This window comes from Sciurus carolinensis, chromosome 9, assembly GCF_902686445.1.
Source record: "Sciurus carolinensis chromosome 9, mSciCar1.2, whole genome shotgun sequence".
In the NCBI taxonomy this organism is placed as follows: domain Eukaryota; kingdom Metazoa; phylum Chordata; class Mammalia; order Rodentia; family Sciuridae; genus Sciurus; species Sciurus carolinensis.
The window spans coordinates 14,865,667-14,884,301 of record NC_062221.1 but is presented as its reverse complement, the minus strand read 5'-3'; the positions used below and the strand labels follow the sequence as shown (position 1 = coordinate 14,884,301).

The 18,635-nt window shown below is 42.0% G+C and overlaps 1 protein-coding gene across 3 annotated transcripts in view; it reads right to left on the bottom strand.

The window, feature by feature from the left end:
• Positions 1 to 15,253, bottom strand: part of Gk5 (glycerol kinase 5) — a 70,351-nt gene extending 55,098 nt beyond the window's left edge. Inside the window, exons 1-3 of one of the 3 annotated variants that reach the window (XM_047565342.1) lie at positions 15,031 to 15,253; positions 5,535 to 5,628; positions 3,504 to 3,579 (exon numbers count right to left, since the gene is read on the bottom strand). In XM_047565342.1, coding sequence (XP_047421298.1) covers positions 3,504 to 3,579; positions 5,535 to 5,628; positions 15,031 to 15,192 — 332 coding nt within the window. In that variant the 5' untranslated portion in view covers positions 15,193 to 15,253. Of the gene's footprint in view, positions 1 to 3,503; positions 3,580 to 5,534; positions 5,629 to 15,030 lie in introns of those variants that run through there. The other 2 variants (XM_047565343.1, XM_047565344.1) reach the window with 2 other exon arrangements.
• Positions 15,254 to 18,635: the final 3,382 nt, after the last annotated feature.

Below are 18,635 nucleotides of genomic sequence, written 5' to 3'. Positions count from 1 at the left end.
AGAATATGAAGAAAACTCAAGGACTGAAAAAAAATATTAAAATTGAGTTCCCCAGTCTCTGAGAGGGGGATAAAAACAAGGAGAAAAACAGAAAGTTCAAAGTTTTACACTTCCTGACAGCAAGCATATGGAAAGTAGTGTTTGCATGGCCATAAGGACAGAGATATATCCTAGTCACAGGAAAAGGACAAAACAATGAGGGGGGAGGAGGCACTGGCTGGGACTGGAGCAAACAAAAGACTGTTTCAGAGGGTGCAATCTCCTCTTCTCTCACAGAGGAACAAGGAGTACTCCAAGCTGGCTGAGCTGCGCCCATTCCCGTGTTGTCTTTGCTGTTTACAGGAGCTTCTGGAACCTGCCAGCACCACGCGACAAGGTGGCTCACACAGGCCCAATGGGCAGAATAAGTTTCTATTATTTTAGGGTAAAAGAAGAAAGGAATATTGCAAGTTTATTAAAAAAAATCTGCATTCCGGTTTTCTACAAGCAAAGAGTGTCTCTAAAACTCAGAGAGGACTACAAATATTTTAAAAAGAGAGGGAAAAAAAAAAAGCCAAGGAAAGAAACTCACATAATTGATCTAGGAAGAAAACTTTTTCCTCTGCAAAAAAACAGCAATATCAATAAAGAAAATGAACTGTCTCAGAATCTGACTCTTGTATTTCTTCTAAAAATAAAGTATGGATGGTCTTAACTGCTGCCTGACAATTGTGCTTCCTAATGTTTTGGCCTTCCTGTCATGAATGAGATGGTACTTGGTCCTAACGAAAGCACTCTCTCCATGTCCCTATCATCCCCTTCTCAGACTGGCTTTGATCCTGCTTTGCCAGCTTTTTCTTCCCTGATTTCCTTTCAATTTGGAGGGAAAGAGTCATGGTCCAAATCCTCAGACTGCTTCTCTTCATGTAATTCTTTTTTCTTTTGGTGATGCTGGGGATTGAACTCAGGACCTCGTGCCTGACAGGCAAGCACTCTGTGAACTGAGCTATATCCCCAACCCCATGTAATTCTAAGAGAATAAATCCACTTGTCTAGACTTCACATACACCAGCAGTTCTCAATTGAGGGAGATTTTGCATGTCTGGAGACATCTGTGATTGTCACAATGGGATGGGAGTGGGGGTGCTACTTGCATCTCGCAGAGACCAGGAAAGCAGCCAAACATCTGCATGCCATGGAACAGTTTCCACAAGAAAAAACTGCCTGGCCCAAAACTTCCTCAGTGCCATTGATTAAATCCACACAGATAACTTGAATTCATTCATCCCTTCATCTGATGATACGTTACTATTAAAGACTCACACGCTCAAGGCACAGGGGACTGCAGATGAAGGTATCAATCTCAGACACGCTGTGCCCCAAAACAAAGAGTACCTACGTGGGGCTGGGGTTGTGGCTCAGTGGTAGAGCACTTGCCTAGCACACATGAGGCGCTGGGTTTGATTCTCAGCACCACATACAAATAAATTAAACAAAGATTCATCAACGATTAAAAAAATTTTTTTTAAAAGTACCTATGCGGAGATCTGCTGCACCTCACCCTAATGAGACCAATGTTCCAGACAACTCTGGCATAGCTCCACAGTCAGAAAACAAAAACCAAACACTTTATCATCTTCTCTTTAACCTACTCTCCCAAAACCCAGCCTGTTCCTATATTCTCTATAATTCTTATCATACTCTCCAAAATGTTAAGGCCAGAAATATTGCTAAATTCAAATTTCTTCTTCTTGCCTAACACTAAATCAAAAACCAGGTCTGAGCTAGGTGCTGCCCTGTACTCCCACCTGTTATCCCAGTTACTCAGGAGGCTGAGGCTGGAGGACCCAAATTCAAGATCAGCCTCAGCAACTTTGCAAGACCCTGTCTCAAAGTAAAAAATCAAAAGGGTCAGGGGTGTAGCTCAGTGGTACAGCAGCAATGGATCAGATCCCTAGTAACACGGGGCAGAAGTAAATTATTTTTGGGGGGAAGAGGGTACTGGGGATTGAACTCAGGGACACTCGACCACTAAGCCACATCCCCACCCCTATTTTTTGTATTTTATTTAGAGACAGGGTCTCACTTTTGCTGAGGCTGGCTTTGAACTCATGATCCTCCTGTCTCAGTCTCCCAAGCCGCTGGGATTACAGGTGTGCGCCACCCCACCCGGCAGTAAATTCTTACAAATTTACCCCATTTATATTTTTCAGATTCACAGAGATTTCCCTCCTCCTACTTATATTTCCCACGGGAGTTCAACATGTACTTTAAAGTCTAGTGCTGTGTTACAAAGACAAATTTTACAGGGGTGTTTTTTTCTCCATTTAAAAAACTCATGCTGAGCAGGGCACAGTGGTACACCCAACAACTTGGGTGCCTGAGGCAAGAGGATCACAAGTTCAAGACGAGCTCAGCAATTTAGGGAGGACTTAAACAATTTAGCGAGGGAGTGTCAAAATAAAAAACAAAAAGGGGTGGGGATGTGGCTCAGTGGTTAAGTAACCCATAGTTCAATCCCACCCCGACCCCCCCCCAAAAAAAAAAACCCACACATGCTGGGTTGGGGGTGTGGCTTGATGGTGGGAGCACCTGGCTAGCAGGTGTGAAGCCCTGGGTTACATCTCCAGCACTGCAAAAATAAAATAAAACAAAGTGTCAAAAAACTAAACCAAAAAGATAATCTGGAATCTTGGCTGCATTTACTGATAACTTTGAACAATCTCCTTATTTTTCTAAGTTTCACTTTCTTTCTCTATGAAAAACAGACACAATACCCAAATAACAGGTTTACTGTAAAGATAATGAAACTTGAAATACTGTAGGTGTGCACTCTACGGTTGCTATTAAATACCATAATTGTGTCTAATCTGCATATGCCTCAGACGCTTTAGACTTCTACATATTAAATGAGGAGTAGTCTGAAAATATAAACCAAGCATAACATTGTGGTGCTGGAATTTGTTAAGTTGCCAGGTGCGGTGGTACATGCCTACAATCCCAGCAATTTGGGAGACTGAGGCAGAAGGATTGCAAGTTTGAGGCCAGCCTCAACAACTTAGCAAGGCCCCAAGCAATTTATCCAGACCCTGTGTCAAAATGAAAAATAATCAATCCCCAGCACCAAAAAAAAAAAAAAAAAAGAAAAGAAAAAGGGCTGGAGAGGGATGTGATTAAGTGGTTAAGTGCCCCTGGGTTTAAGCCCCTGAACAACAACAAAGAAAGATTGTTAAATCCCCTGACTCTCTCCAGGTATAAGGTCCTGGAGATTTAGATTTAGATCTTCAATCCGCCCTTGTTTGGAATGCTGACTTATCCAAAAAGAGGAGAATTTTATGACAAGAGACTCTTTATTGTTATTTTATATAAGTAAAACTCAAGTTACATGCCTGTAAGCCCACTTCCATCTCTCTAAACCAAGCAAAACTACTCTGAGCTCACCCAAACTCCCCAAACAGGTTTCATAGCTGCTTACCACTGAAGTGCAAACCCACAATACAGTGCTTATCACACAAAGCGCTCACCTGTTCCACGTAATGAATGTGGCTCTCTGTGTAGATATACCAAGACCAACAATCTGGTTCATCTGTGCTCCTGCAGCTGCAAGTGAAAAACAGTGAAACACATGTTGAAAAGCCTGTGAAGTTTTACTTGACCATATCACAGTACAGAAAATAAATTATTCAATATGATCTTTAAGAAAATCATCTGGGTTTAGCACTTTGACAAAACAATTAGAACTAATAAATAAAGCACTACCTAGATGATTTTGTAGGTTTTTTTTTTTTTTAATTTAAAAGGAAGAATGACCATATCCTCACCAAATAGTTTTAAATGTTAGAAAAAGACAAATACTACTCAAAGTAACTCAGGTTGTATTTTCTTCCTGATAACACCAAAAAATTGAATTTTAACCTAGGAAGTGATCATTCACAACAGAGGGTAGTTGATGGCAAAAAAAGGTAAAAATTTATTAAAGCTGAGAATATACTTTCAATACAGACATTAAGGATGTAAATAAAAACATGAATTTTTACAATCCAAATTTCCTAAAATATAGTAATACCAAACACACACACACACACACACACACATTTTTTGGGGAGGGAACTTTACCCAGCTTTTTTTTTTTTGAGACAGGGTCTCACTAATTTGCATAGGGCCCTGCTAAGTTGCTGAGGTTGTCCTTGAACTTGCAATCCTTCTGTCCAGGCTCCCAAGTCACTAGGATTACAAGCGTGTACCTGTGACATTCTTTTAAAATCAGTATAGCCCACTGGGAAAATTTGGGCCAACTTCAATTTGAGCTCTGAGGAATATGCATCACCCCGTACATAGTATTCTTTATAAAAATATTTGACTGGAATCTCATCATGAGAAAATAATCAGACAACCCCCCAACGAGGGGCAGTAGGCTAAACTGGCCTGTGCTTTTGAAACTGTCAATGTCATTAAGAGCCTACTGCTGATTAAAGGAGACTAACCAGACTAACAGCTACTTGCAAAGCCTCATCTTTGGATTCTAGACAAAGTTATTACTTTTTTTACTGAGATAAGAGAACATTGCAGACTGAATACTAGAGGGCAGTATTAATGTTCAATACTGTAGTAATGTATTTACTGATTTCCTAAGTGTGATAACTGCACTGTGCATCTGCAGGAAGACACTGCTTTTTTTGGAGATAATGCTGTAACGTTCAGGTGTGACAGATTACACCACAAATAATCCTCAAATAGCTCAGAAAAAAAAATATTTCATGGAAAACTATAAACAAGGCAAAATATGTTTAAATCTGAGAGAAGGGTATATCATGTCTGCTGTAGTACTCTTCCAACATTTTTGTTTGTATTTTGTTTCCTTACTGTGTTGGGGAAGAAACCCAGGGCCTCATGCATGTTAAGCATGCTTTACCATAAGCCATTAAGTTATTATTCTTGCAACTCATTAAGTTTTGAAATATTACAATTAAAATAATAGGGAGAAGCAATTCAGCCACAAATGAAATAAAATACCTTCCACAATCTACAAGTCATCTTCTGCAATGTTACAGAGCACGGCTGTACTGAAAACATTCTTAAAGAGCTAAGATTTTAAGACCACAGCTCTGGTTTGAAGACCACATTGCATCAACTGACCACACGGAAAAAACAGAACGAAAACTTACTTTAAAAAGAAGGTAACTCAGTTGTGAACTCAGGAGAATAGGAACAGTACATGGTAACTTTGTTTATAACCCTCTAGTATTCTATAACATCAGGAAATCAAGTCAGTCCTAGGTACAAGCAGGATGGAGGGAGGTAAACATTCACTTATATTACAGCTGAAAAGCAACAACTGGGGGACATGGTCACTGATACCTTTCCTGATTGAAGTGGTTTGCTTTGAACCACAAATCTCCCCCTGAAAAACCCAGGGAAACTATGACCCCTAATAATAAACTGCATGCATATTATAACTTAAGAAAACCACAAAATCCTAAAGAATTCTCAGAAGACTGAAGAAAACTCTTATTACACAGTACACCATACAGACCTATTTTTATTAATCCTATTACCTTTGATAGCATCTTTTATTACAGCAACAAATTGAGTCCAGAGAATGTCAGGATCAATTTCAACCCAGCCAATTTGAGGATAAAGATTTTCTACCTATTTAAGAAAAGAGAAAATTTAGTTAAAATAATAAGATTGAATTAATAGTAACTGGGACTACTGGTTAAAATAATTAACATTATTTATCTAGTAATTTTTATTGTTAAAATTGAGGGTTGGGGGCAAAGTTCAGGGGTAGAGAGCAGACTTAGCATACACAAGGCCGGAGATTTGATCCCCAGCACCCCCAAAAAAACTGAAAAAAATACATGTATGAAATTTAAAAGGACTATATGCCAACACCAAAATAGTTTATGGAATATTTCAGCTTCTTTTATCTTTACCTTTATTTTTCAAGTTTTCTACAATGAAGGTATTTTATAATAAGACAAAAGTCAGACTTCTAAAAACTTAAAAAAATAAATTTTAAAAGAACCAAGTTCCAGGTCAGACTACAATGAGTAAAAGCATACTTCACGGAGTGTCCCTACAGCTTACAAATATAAACCTGGAGAGAATGCCTGAAGCAGCTGCTTGTGGACTCTTAAATAGTATACAGTAGGGGTACACTGGGGAACTAGACAAGAACTTGGGTACCACTAGTGTGCAGGAGGCCCGGGGCAGGTCCCCAGAACCCCGCCCCCATACACTTTTTTTTTTTAGTACTATTAGACTGGAAAAGAATTTCCCATTTTTCTGACTTCCCCTGAACTGATATTCTAAAAACTAAAATTGGGTTCCAGGAAAAGCTCTGTTGTTTGGGCTCAAAGAGCAAGAAGGGGAACCACCAACACTCAGAGGCAACAAAGTGCTCTCCCCACCGCCTTTCCCCCCAGGCCTCCCCGTTTCAGGCCAGGCTAGCCTGTGCGGCTGCAGCAGTAACAGTGGTTATCAGCAGATGCGACAACACCTCAACACCTGGGAAGGGAAAACTTCCTTCCCAATCAGAGAAGGCAGTCCCAAGAGGGGGAGGGAAACCCCAGTGGCTTTTTTCTTTCTCTGGGCTCCTGCTGCCTAGCCTCAAATGCACCCAGGAAAATGAGGTAACAGAAAACCCAGATTTCAGGCTAAAGACCAAAAAGGGAGGCTCTGGGAATAAAAAAAATTAGTAGTCGTACAAACACCTATATTCCCAGCTAGTCTGAAGGCTGAAGCAGGAGAATCCCAGGTTCAAGGTCAGCCTGGACAATTTAGTGAGAGCCTGTCTCAAAATAAAAAATATTAAACATGTGGGGATATAGCTCACAGTGGTAGGGCTCTTGCCTAGCAGGTTTGAGACCCTGGGTTCAATTCCTAGGACCCCAAAAAGGCCAAACCAAAACAAAACAAAAATACAGGAAAATCTCAGAGAGGAATGAGCTTGGGAAAAACACCATAGAAGGTTGTAAACAAACTCCTATGATCACGTGGAAGCTGTACTTACATAGATGTAGTTCTGAACAGCATTCCAAAGATATTAAGAACAGAACTAAGGGTCAGGGGCTGGGGTTGTGGCTCAGTGTACAGCGCTCACCTAGCACATGTGAAGTCCTGGGTTGGATCCTCAGCACCACGTAAAAATTAAATAAAGGTATTGGGTCCATCTATGACTAAAATATATGTGTGTGTGTGTGTGTGTGCGTGTGTGTGTATAGAACTAAGGGTCAGACAACTGCCTGAGTCACTAGGCTGTGCATACACCCAAGGCAAATCTGAAAATCCTACCAAGATTTAGAAATCACAAGTACCACTGAAAGCACAGTGCATAGAAGGCTGACCAGAACTGAGTCTGAGCCCAGTAACTGCCTGCTAAAAGAAAAGCAAGGGCTGGGCCTGGGTTGTGGCTCAGTGGTAGAGCACTTGCCCAGCATGTGTGAGGCACTAGTGTTCGATTCTCAGCACCACACATAAACAAAAGAATAAAAATAAAGGTCTATCAACATCTAAAAAAATTTTAAAAAAAGAAAAGCATTAGCATTTTTCATAAGATTTACATAAGACCCAATCTTTGAACATAATACTTAAAAATTAAATATTTATATGATAAAAATCAAAAACTCACAGAAAGGGCTCAATAACAGAATGGAGATAACAAAAGAAAGTCAATACTTTATTTATGCATATATATATTTATACATATATATTTATTTAAAATCATCCTGCATATATATATTTTAAAACTTATATGTAAGGGCAAAAGTCCTAAAATTGTCAATGTTGACAAAGAATAAACTTAGAGAGATCACACTATCCAACTGCAAGACTTCCTATAAAGCTATAGTGATCAAAACCGTGTGCTACTAGCATAAAATAGACAAGTAGATTAACAGAAAAGAACAGAGCCCAGAAATAGACCCAAACAAATAAGGCTAATTAGAATTTGACAATAGAGTGAAGACAATTTAATGGAGAAAATGATGTTCAACAAGTGATGTTGAATAACTGGACATTCATATGCAAAAGAAAAAAATAAAACTCAACCTACACTAAATTTACACAAAAATTAATTCAAAATGGATCAAGATCTAAATGTAAAACATAAAACTATAGAATGTTTAGAGTAGAGCACAGGAGAAACTCCTTATGCTTTGGGCTAAGCAAAGAATTCTTAGGACACCAGTAAGAATTCATAAAAAAAAAAACAAAAAAAGAACAAAATGGACTTTATCAAAGTTCAAAATATTTGCTCTAAGAAAGACTTTTAAGAAAATGAAGGGCTGGGGTGTGGCTCAGTGGTAGAGCACTTACCTAGCACGTGTGAGGCACTGGGTTCAATCCTCAGCACCACACATAAATAAATAAATAAAGTTATTAAAAAAATTCCTTAAAAAAAAAAAAAAAGAAAATGAAAACACAACTTGAAGCAAAGAAAGAAAGAAAATGAAATGACAAAGAATAGCATGGTAGAAAATATCTACACATCACATATCCAATACCAGGACTTACACCCAGACTATATAAAGAAATCTCAAAACTCCACAGTAAACAAACGACCCTATTAAAAAATGGGTTAAAGGGCTGGGGAGATAGCTCAGTTGGTAAAGTGCTTGTCTTGCAAGCACAAGGCCCTGGGTTCAATCCCCAGCACCGCAAAAAAAAAAAAAAGGGTTAAAAGAACTGATTGAGCACTTAACAGAAAATATATGGATATCAAATATGTACATTAAGATATTCTACATCATTAGCCAATAAGGAAATGCAAATTAAAACCACAATAAGTTACCACTCCTTGTGGAAAACTGTGTATGTGGGGGGGACCTAACAATAAGAAGTACTGATGGATATGAGAACAATATGTCTCTTTTACACTGCTGAAGAGAATGCAGAGCAGTACAGCCAGTCTGGAAAAGTCTGGCAATTTTTTAAACTTTCACTTGCCAAATGACTCAACAATCCCACTCCTGAGTATCTGCCCTAAAGAAGTGAAAACCTATGTTCCCATTAAAATCCGTACATAAATGTTTACAGCAGCTCTAGTCATAACCACCAGAAATTGCAAACAATCCAAAAGGTACTTTGACAGGTGCATGAATGTGGTACATCCATATAATGAAACAACTCAAAAATAAAAAAGAACCAACTATCAATACTCACAACATAGACAAATCTTTTAATAAAGAGAGTCATAAATGGCTACCCACTATATGATCCCACTTACATGACATTCTTAAAAAAGACAAAACAGCAAACCATGCATAGCACACCTGTAATCCCAGCTATTAGGAGGCTGGGGGTAGGGGAATCACAAGTTCAAAGCCAACCCAGGCAATTTAGCAAGATCCTGTCTCAAAAATAAAAAGGGCTGGGAGGTAGCTTAATGGAAAGCATCCCTGGGTTCAATTCCCAATACTGCAGAGAAAAAAACACATTACATCATGGAAAATAGATCAGTGGTTACCAGGGGTACGGTTTGGAAGGAAGATGTGACCTCAAAGAGGTAGCTGAAGGATGCTTTGGGGTTATTCCTATACATGTGCCAAAATCCACAGAACTACATACTAAAAAAAGTTCATTTTACTTTATGTTAATTAAAAAATAGAATAAAAATTTTAAGTCTACGGGTTTAAGTCAATTTGATGGCAGGGACATACATATGTTTATCCCCGATTCCTTTCAGGATTCCACAAAAAGAAAACCATTAAGCTGGGCACAGTGGTGCACACCTGTAATCCCCAGTAACTCAGATGGCTGAGGCAAGAGAATCACAAGTTTGCAGTTTAAGCAACTTAGTGAGACCCTGTCTCAAAATTTTTAAAAAAGAATTACTTTTTTTGGTACTTTACCACTGAGCTCCAGTCCTTTATTTTTATTTTGAGACAGAGTCTCAAGAAGTTGCTTAGGGCCCCACTAAATTGCTGAGTCTGGCCTTGAACTTGTGATCCTCCTGCCTCAGTCTCCCAAGTTACTGGGATTACAGGCCCATATCATCATGCCCGGCAAAATTTAAAAAAAAAAAAAAAAAAAAAAATTTTTTTTTAAAGGCCGGGGGTATAGCTCAGTGGTAGAGTGTCCCTGTATTCATCCCAGTAATGTCAAAAGGGAGGGGGGGGAGTCATGAAAAAGAGCTAAGGATGTTGTAGCTCAGTAGTAGAGCACTTGCCTGCCATGTGCCAAGGACCTGGGTTCTATCCCCAATATTGGGGGAGGGGGGAAGGGTCAAAGGCACAAGGACCAACAGAAAAGGAAAGCACACGGCATCAAACTAGATTTTAACAAATATTTTAAATATGAACAGTGAGCGCGCAGGTGGTACAAAGCTTAGCACGTTGGAGAAAACACCCTCACCTCTCCCTCCTGAGCATACCTGCACCTCTGCGCTCCTCAGACCCCACTGCCCCAGAGTGAAACTCGGACTCCTCACCAGGGCTTGGCTGTCCAGTCAGATCACCTCTAACCCCACTCCTCAAACCTGAGTGCTCAGGCAGGAAGTATGTCTCCTCTGTGCTCTTCATCCCCAGTATCCAGAAGTGCCCAGGACTTCACAGATATTCCTCAAATAACAGGTAAGCAAGACCAGGGCAGTGGTGTGGGGAAAAAGGGGGGGAAATGAATGAATCCGTATATAACCAAATTATCACGGGACAGTCCATCAACCAGGAACTGAGATTTTACAGTGGAACACTATAAATTAAGAGGTTCCTCTGAATGCGGAGCTGCCAGATGGGGTTGTATACAAAACTGGTTCAAAGTCTTTTTGAGGATCCCCAATTTTCCTCAGCCAGATCACTGCCTCTCCCTGACCTGGCAAGACGTTTACTCTGGAGTGGCTGAACCCGTAGTTCTGTATTACAAATTCCAGATACAGCTGGGCGCTAGAGCAAGACACAGTACTGAAAAAATGAACAAAAGCACCATTTAAGGAAAATTTCTAACATTTAAGAAGTGCCCAAAGTAAAGAAAAAGGAAAGTGCAATCATGTGGGGAACAGAAGGGTGACTTGAGGTGCTATGGAAAAAGAACCTATTATTCTTCAGTGAGCTCATCAGAAACAGATTTAATGAAATCTATTTTCCTTCCATCGAAACATTCCTATCCTTTCTATCCAAGGGTTTTCAGACTATAGATTGTAATGGTTCAACGACAACAAACACTTCTTCAACCCAAAAAATCCAATGTGGATATCACTGCTTCCGGCAACAATCCTTCAGACTTGATAGACCTACCGGATCACCTCCCCTAATTCCACTAACCTGGACAGCTCACACCACCTCTATATTGGTCCATTTTTAATTGCTATAACAAAATAACTGAAGTTGGGTAATACATAAAGAAAAGAAGTTTATGCAGCTCACAGTTTTAGTTTTGTTTTGTTTGCTGTACTAGGGACTGAAGCCAGACACACCTTACCACTGAGTCATAACCCCAGCACCCCCCCACACTTTTTTTGACCTTTATTTTATTATTTTATTTTTATGTGGTGCTAAGAATTGAACCCAGTGCCTCACACAATGCTAGACAAGCGCTCTACCACTGAGCCACAACCCCAGACCTCCCCAGACCTTTTTATTTTTTATTTTGAAACACGGTCTCCCTAAGTTGCGGAGACTACCATTGAATTCACTGAACTTGTGATCCTCTTGCCTCAGTCCCTTCAGTTGCTGGGATTACTAGGTCTAAGCACCACCACGCCCAACAAGCTCAGTTTAGGAGGCTGAAAGTCCAAGATCTGTCAGCCCCCTCAGTTTGGCCTCTGATGATGGTCTCAGCTCTGATGATGGCTGCATTAATCATGGCAGATGGCAATGGCACCACTGCAGGACTTGTCCAAAAGAAAAAGAGCATACAGCAAGACAGGAAGCTAGAGAGAAGGGAATTGCCAATCTTGCTCTTTTATAACACCCCTTCTTGAGAATTAAACAGGGTCCCAAAAGCCAAAAGAACAACCTTGGTTCCTCTGAGGACAGTACCCTCAATGACCTAAGGACTCCCCAATAGGTCTCACCTCTTTAAAGTTTCACCAGCTCCCAGAAGTGTCTCACTAGGAGCCAAGCTCCCAAACAACCCTTGGGAACTCAAATCACAGCAGTCCCCAAACATGTCACAAGAGTGAAATATGCCCTGCTACAGAAGGAGAACCAAACCAAAACCAGATGGAGAATACAATCAAAGTTAAAAAGAAAATGTCTTCTGATTGTAAACAAGAAAAATGACAACCACAGTCTATTTTCCAAGAAGGTACCATGTGTACACAGTATTGAAGATTTCACGGTTCTCTGTAGTGTGAAATTCCTGTACTGAACAGGTTCTTCCAATCATTATCTTTTATGGATTCTCACAACAGCATTATGTTCCTCTGGAGAACAAGATAAATTTCTACATTTTTTAAAACAGAATCAAATGTTCACCTGTGTGATTTTATCTAGTATTTAACAGTATTTAAGAGCTTAGAAGAAATATTGTTTAAAAAATATACAAATTCTCAGGCTGGCAATGTAGCTCAGAGGTTAAGATGCATGTCCTGGGTTTGTTCCTCAGCACGAGGGAAAACCAAAACTAATGAAGAAATCAAAAGTGCATCTCTGTTGTTCAACATTAAAAAAAAAAATGATCGTACAAGAAATAAAAGTGAAATCTTCCGAGATGTCTAATACAAACTTCCTAATGTAAGTGTTCATGTCTGAGATTTCAATTTTCACTAAAAGGTCAACACTATCTTATTCATGTCTCTAAAGAGTGAGCTCTTTTCAGTTTTTCTTTTTCTTTTTCAAGCTATCTGGCAATAGGAATCAAATCCATACTAACAGGTTTTAGGTTTTTAGTACTATTCCATTATATTAGCATGGATATGATTTTTACCTGAGAACACCGATACAATCAAGTTTTTTGTCTAAGTCATAGAACTCATGAATTCCTAACACTTTAATTAACTGCATTCATTTATTTATTCTGTGTCCATGAAGTAATAAACCAGGTGCTAAGATGCAATGTGAACCAACAAGATCTTCCCAAAGAACTCAAGCTACCTGCAATAAAGGACCAGACGCTGCTTTTGTATTTGTATTTTTATTTTTCTGCGATGCCGGGGATAGAACACAGGGCTCTGCACAGGCTAGGTAAGCGCTTCACAATGAGCTACACCCCAAGCCTTGTGGGCCAATAATTTTTAAGATACAATTAAATTAAGTTCCTAGAAAAAAATGACACACAAAATAAAATCCCAAGTGTTTCATTATTAGAGACAACAGACATAAAATTACTTTGCCAAATTGCTACACAAGTTTCTACATACTTAGTTTTACTTATTTCAAATCCAGCAGTCCCAGATCCACACTTAAAAACTACTGGAAGCTCCTACTGTATTTGGAGAGGCATTACTATAAACACCATCTAAAACAGTGCTTCATTCTTGGAGGGCAGGGATTTTTCATATTTTCATTTACTAAATATTTTTGCAGACACCTTCTCCACAGTTTAGAGTATGAACAAACCATCCTAGCTTCCTGTCAATCACTGCAATCTTGATTCATCTTTGAGATTCTTAACCTCATTTCTGAAAAACTAATTATACAGCAACCATGAAACCACATTTTCTAATGAGTTTCTCTTTTTGGATCCAAATACTCCTTTTTTTTTTTTTTTTTTCTTAATTACTGCTTAAAACAAAAGTACTTTGTGTCTACAATTGTAAGGGAGAATGTAAAAGTATCACAGTGTTTATGATAAAAGGCTCATAATAAGGAGTACAGTCACTGAAGGACAGTGTCTTTCATCTGTCGTTTTCAGATTGGGGTAGAGACAGGTAGGGACCAGGCAGTGTTCCTCCACAGCTGCTAGCCAGAGAAGACACCAGGGAGTTGCTGCAGTCCCAGCTCCCTGTCCTGGTACTGAAACCTGAATGAAAGTCTGAAGTTTCCTCAAAACGAATTCTCAAAGCCCTCACTACTTTACCTGCCTCCTAGGTAAACCAGCTCCTGGGCAACTGCTGGGGTAAAACTCACTCAAAGGGAGTGGGAAGAAGGGTGGACACAAGGAAGAGTCCCACACTGCTGGAAATGGTTTGGGAAACTGATGGCTCCCCACCATTTCTAACACAAAAAGATGCAGGTATTGAACAGAGTGAATAAGAACAGCATATACAAAAAACATTACTTCTGGTGCATTGACAACTGTGTAGAAATCAAAACTTCATTAAAAGGAAAACAAAAATATCAAGTTGTTGGTTGCTGCACAGAATTACCAACAGTTCAAAGCTTTGCTAATAACCAATCAATGACTTGGTAGTTTCTCAACCCAGAAAAAGATGTTTTTATGAATTCTCAAAGGTGGAAAGAAGGGTTGGGGTTGTGGCTCAGTGGTAGAACGCTTGCCTGGCGTGGGTGAGGAAATGGGTTCGATTTTCAGCACCACATATAAATGAATAAATAAATAAATAAAGGTTAAAAATTTTTAAAAAGTTGGAAAGGAAAAAAAAAAGAAAGAAAAAAGTAATGACAACACAGCTTTCAAAATTGCCCCAATATCCATGGAAACCAACTGCTCATGTGAGGAACCAGCACTTTCAGGAGTAGTTAATAAAGATGACAACTGAGAAACAGTCAATAAACATAAATTCTACCAAGACCTGAAAATGTTTCATGTAAATAAAGACTGAACTGGAGGTTTATCAAGGAAGCACAAGAAAAAGCAAGCAAGTGACAAACCACCTTCTGGCTGGATACACGGAACCTGCCCAGTGCCGCCCAGCGAGTCACCTCGAGTCCCACCCTGGTAAGGCCGGAGCGGGGACTTCCAGGAGGCAGAGGCGGCGAGCGGCGCGGGTCCCACTCCCGGCCCCTCGTGCGCTCGGCGTGGCAGGAAGGGCGCCCGCGGTGCAGCCAGCGGGAGGGAATGCGCGACCCGTGCCGGCGCGCCGCTCAGGTCCCCGGCGGCAGGTGGCGGCGTCCAGGCTGGGTGGGGCGGACCCGCCCGCTCGCAACCCGGAGCCGATCCCGCGTGTTCCACGAGCCCCACACCCGCGCCCGACGCCCGCCCCCCGGTCACCTTCTGCGCGCTGGAGCCGCAGACCCGCGCCGTCCGGTCATAGACGTGGCAGCGGATCACAGAGCTGCCCACGTCCAGCCCCAGCACGAAGCGAGCGCGCGGCGGCTCCTGCGCGCTCTGCTCTGGGCGCCGCTGCTCGGGACTAGCGAGCAGCCCCGACATCGCGACACTGCTCGCCCTCGGCCGCAGCCGCTTCCACAGCGGGCGGGCTATAAACGCCGGCACCTCGGGGACTGAGCGCGCCCGGCCGGGCCGCCGCCCCCGCCCCGCCCCCTCCGCGAGGCCGCGGGCGCCCCGCCCCGCCGCGGCCCCGCCCAGGCGCCGTGACGTCACGCTGCGCGCCGGGCGGCCGCGAGGGCAGCGTGGAGGTGAGCGGGCGTGCCGTCGCGCAGGGCGTCTTCGCTTTCCTGCTCCGCTCCGCCTTGGCCTCGGACGCCGGCCGAGGTAGTGCGGCCTTCGCCATCGGTTGTGATGATTTCACTCCCCCAGGCAGCGGCGCCTGGGTGTCTTCTGATCCTAGTTACATTTTGGGAGTCATTATTGAGGAAAATCAAGTGACGGGAAAGGGAATTGAAAACTCGGCCGTAGTGTTGTTAGTAAACTCGAGGGTCCCCCAAGACACCTCTCCCGGGAAAAGCTGGTCGGGTTTGCCCGTGGGATGCAGGGCAATATATACCTGCTGAAGTGAAATACGACACAATGCGACACCTGGTGTGAAAGAAGAAAGCGCAGGGCGGCTGCCTTCACCGTCTCGCTCCACCCCAGCGCTGTTGGTTTGGGGTTGGGTGTTCTGGGGTGGTTCGTTTTGGTTTTGGAATCCAGAAGCCTCACGAAGGCCACCACCACCCCCCTTTTCATTCTTCACTTTTCATCTCTGCTCACAGGGCCTGGGCTGTTCCATGCACTTGGCAAGAAAGGGTTCTGCTCGAACTTAAGAGTCTGGGTCGGCTTCACCAGCCTCCAGTGCCCTGGCCTGGGAGCCGGTGCTGATCCCTAGGCGAGAGGTACTGCCTGCTGCGTACACCCCAGTGCCACCAGTTCTCTCTAAAACCAGAGCTGTAAAAGCTCCTTATCTTTTTGTAAAAATACCGAAGTAACGTGGATATGTGCTTCTTATGAAAACGTTGAATAGTGCAAAGTATCAATTAAAAAGTGATAGAAGCCTGGCTGCGCGACAGCAACCCAGTGACTCCGGAGGCTGAGTCAGGAGGATGGCAAGTTCAAGGCCAGCCAGGGCAACTTAGCCCCTGTCTTAAAATAAAATAAGAAATACTGGGGATGTAGCTCAGTGGAGAGGCCCTACCTAGGTCGAATCCACAGAACCGCCAAAAAAAAAAAAAAAGGAAGAAGAAAGAAAGAAAAGGATGGATATTGATTTTGAACCAAATCATGGTTTGGTCAAATGGTCCTGTTTACCTATTTGCTTTCATCCAGTTTGACCAAACTGATTTTTAGCCATAACACCTGAAGCTTGAACGTATACCCTTGAGTATTATTTTTTCTTTATACCCCGCCCCAGGCCAAAAGTACTCATTTGTTCCAAATGACCCAAGGTCTGCCTTCACCAGGGCTGACTATTTTATTCAGTGGTTATATGCATGCAACATGCCCAGCATTGTAATTTTAAATAAACGGACTGAGGAGGCTTATACTTGTCAAAGTTCTTCAGAAAAGTAGAATGAGTAGGAGAAAGTGATTTGAAGGAGTTGGGGTGGATGATGGATACTGGCAAGTAGAGCAGACTGGGAACTAGGAAGATTGCTTTGTGGCAGTTTTGAGAATTTCCTCTTTGGGAAACTTGTCTTTGCCTTTAAGGCTTGGATGAGGCTCTCCCACATTATGGGGAGTAATTGCCTTATTCAGAGTCATCTGGTTTAGATGTTAATCATATGTAAAAAGTACCTTCTACAGCAATCCCTAGTCTGGTGTTTAGCCAGGCAACCAGGTTCATACATGGTTTGCCCAAATAGCCTAGCCAAGTTGACACAAAAACCCATTGCAGTTCCCCATCAGTAACAGAGTTTTCTCTATTTCTCTTTTGTTGCTATTCAATGTTAATATTTGACATATCTCTCAAAGTGATTTTTCCTTGAGATTCTTGAACCCTGACTCTTCCTTCATGATCCTTTTTATAAATTTGAATCAATTTTTTAAAGTATTATCCAAGAATCATAAAATACAAAAACAGGAACCTTAAAAAAACTGTTTCAGATCTTGAACTTTGAGACCCTGCTGAATGTTGTCATCCCAATTCTTTTTCTTTCCTTTTTTTTTTTTTTTTTTTTTTTGACACTAGGGATTGAACTCAGAGGCACTTAAACACTGAACAACATCCCTAACCCTTTTATTGTTTGAGACAAGGTCTCACTAAATTACCTAGGGCCTCCCTAATTTGCTAAGGCTGGCTTTGAACTTGCGATGCTCCTGCCTGAGCCTCCTGTGTAGTTGGGATTAAAGATGTGTGCCACCGTGTTCAGCCCAAGAAGATTCTTCTTTTTTGGGAAGAGGGGTGGTTACTGGGGATTGAATTCAGGGGCACTTGTCCCCTGAGCCACATCTCCAACCCTTTTTTGTATTTTATTTAGAGACAGGGTCTCACTGAGTTGCTTAGCACCTCACTTTTGCTGAGGCTGGCTTTGAACTTGCGAACCACCTGTCTCAGCCTCTGGAGCCACTGGGATTACAGAAGCCCAGCTCCAAGAAGATTCTCACAGGCAAATTTTTACATGTGAATTCACATGCTGAGTGTGAGGTAAACTAAAAGTGAAGATCTCAATAAAAATCCAGGCAGTTTTACCTAAACTGACAGACTGTTACCTAGAAGAGACCTGGAGGAACAAAGAGATACTTAACTGTTCCTTCCCTGGTTTTTGTTCTGGAGCCTTACACCTCTGAGCCTGCTCTGTCCTTAGGGAAGGGTGAATGCAGGGCACTGGCTCAAAGGCTCCCAAAGGCCCTTGGCTAGTGGGTCAAGTCAGTCTATGGTTCTTGAGTCAGAGGTAACTGCTGCTGTGACCTCCACTGTGATCTGGTGGCCCTAACCTTCGTCTCTTTTGGCTGCCGCTTCTCAGATTCTGAGCTTGGTCACTCTCCCAGGTTCTTTCCCCACTACTGTAGCTTCTTACACTGTGCTCTTACAGCAGGCCCAAGGCAACCACTCAGCCTCCCACATGCTGGGGAAACCTGGCTAGAGTTCCTGGGGCAGGATCAGAAAGTATGTGAAGGTCACCATTCCCTGTCACATGTCAAAAAGAAATGAATGGTGCTTCAGGATTGAGCCCAAAGACCTTGATGCCCTAGTTCCTCCAAGAAAGCTTGTCAGTGTCTCTCCCTCCTAGGGTGGCTAACCGTCCTTGTTTTGCCATGACTGAGGACTTTCTTGGAACACAGGAATTTCTATGCTAAAACCAAGACAAAACAAAGCAAGGACGGTGGTCGCCCTGCTTCTTTCTCCATGTGTAGGGAAAGCATGTGCTTCCAGTCTTCAACTAGTGCTCCTACTAATGCCCTGGGGTCTGGTCATCATGCCAGCATTCTCATTACTGTCCTCCAGAGGTCTTTGTGGTTCAGTGACTTCCTCTGGGGACATCATGATCAGGTGTCAA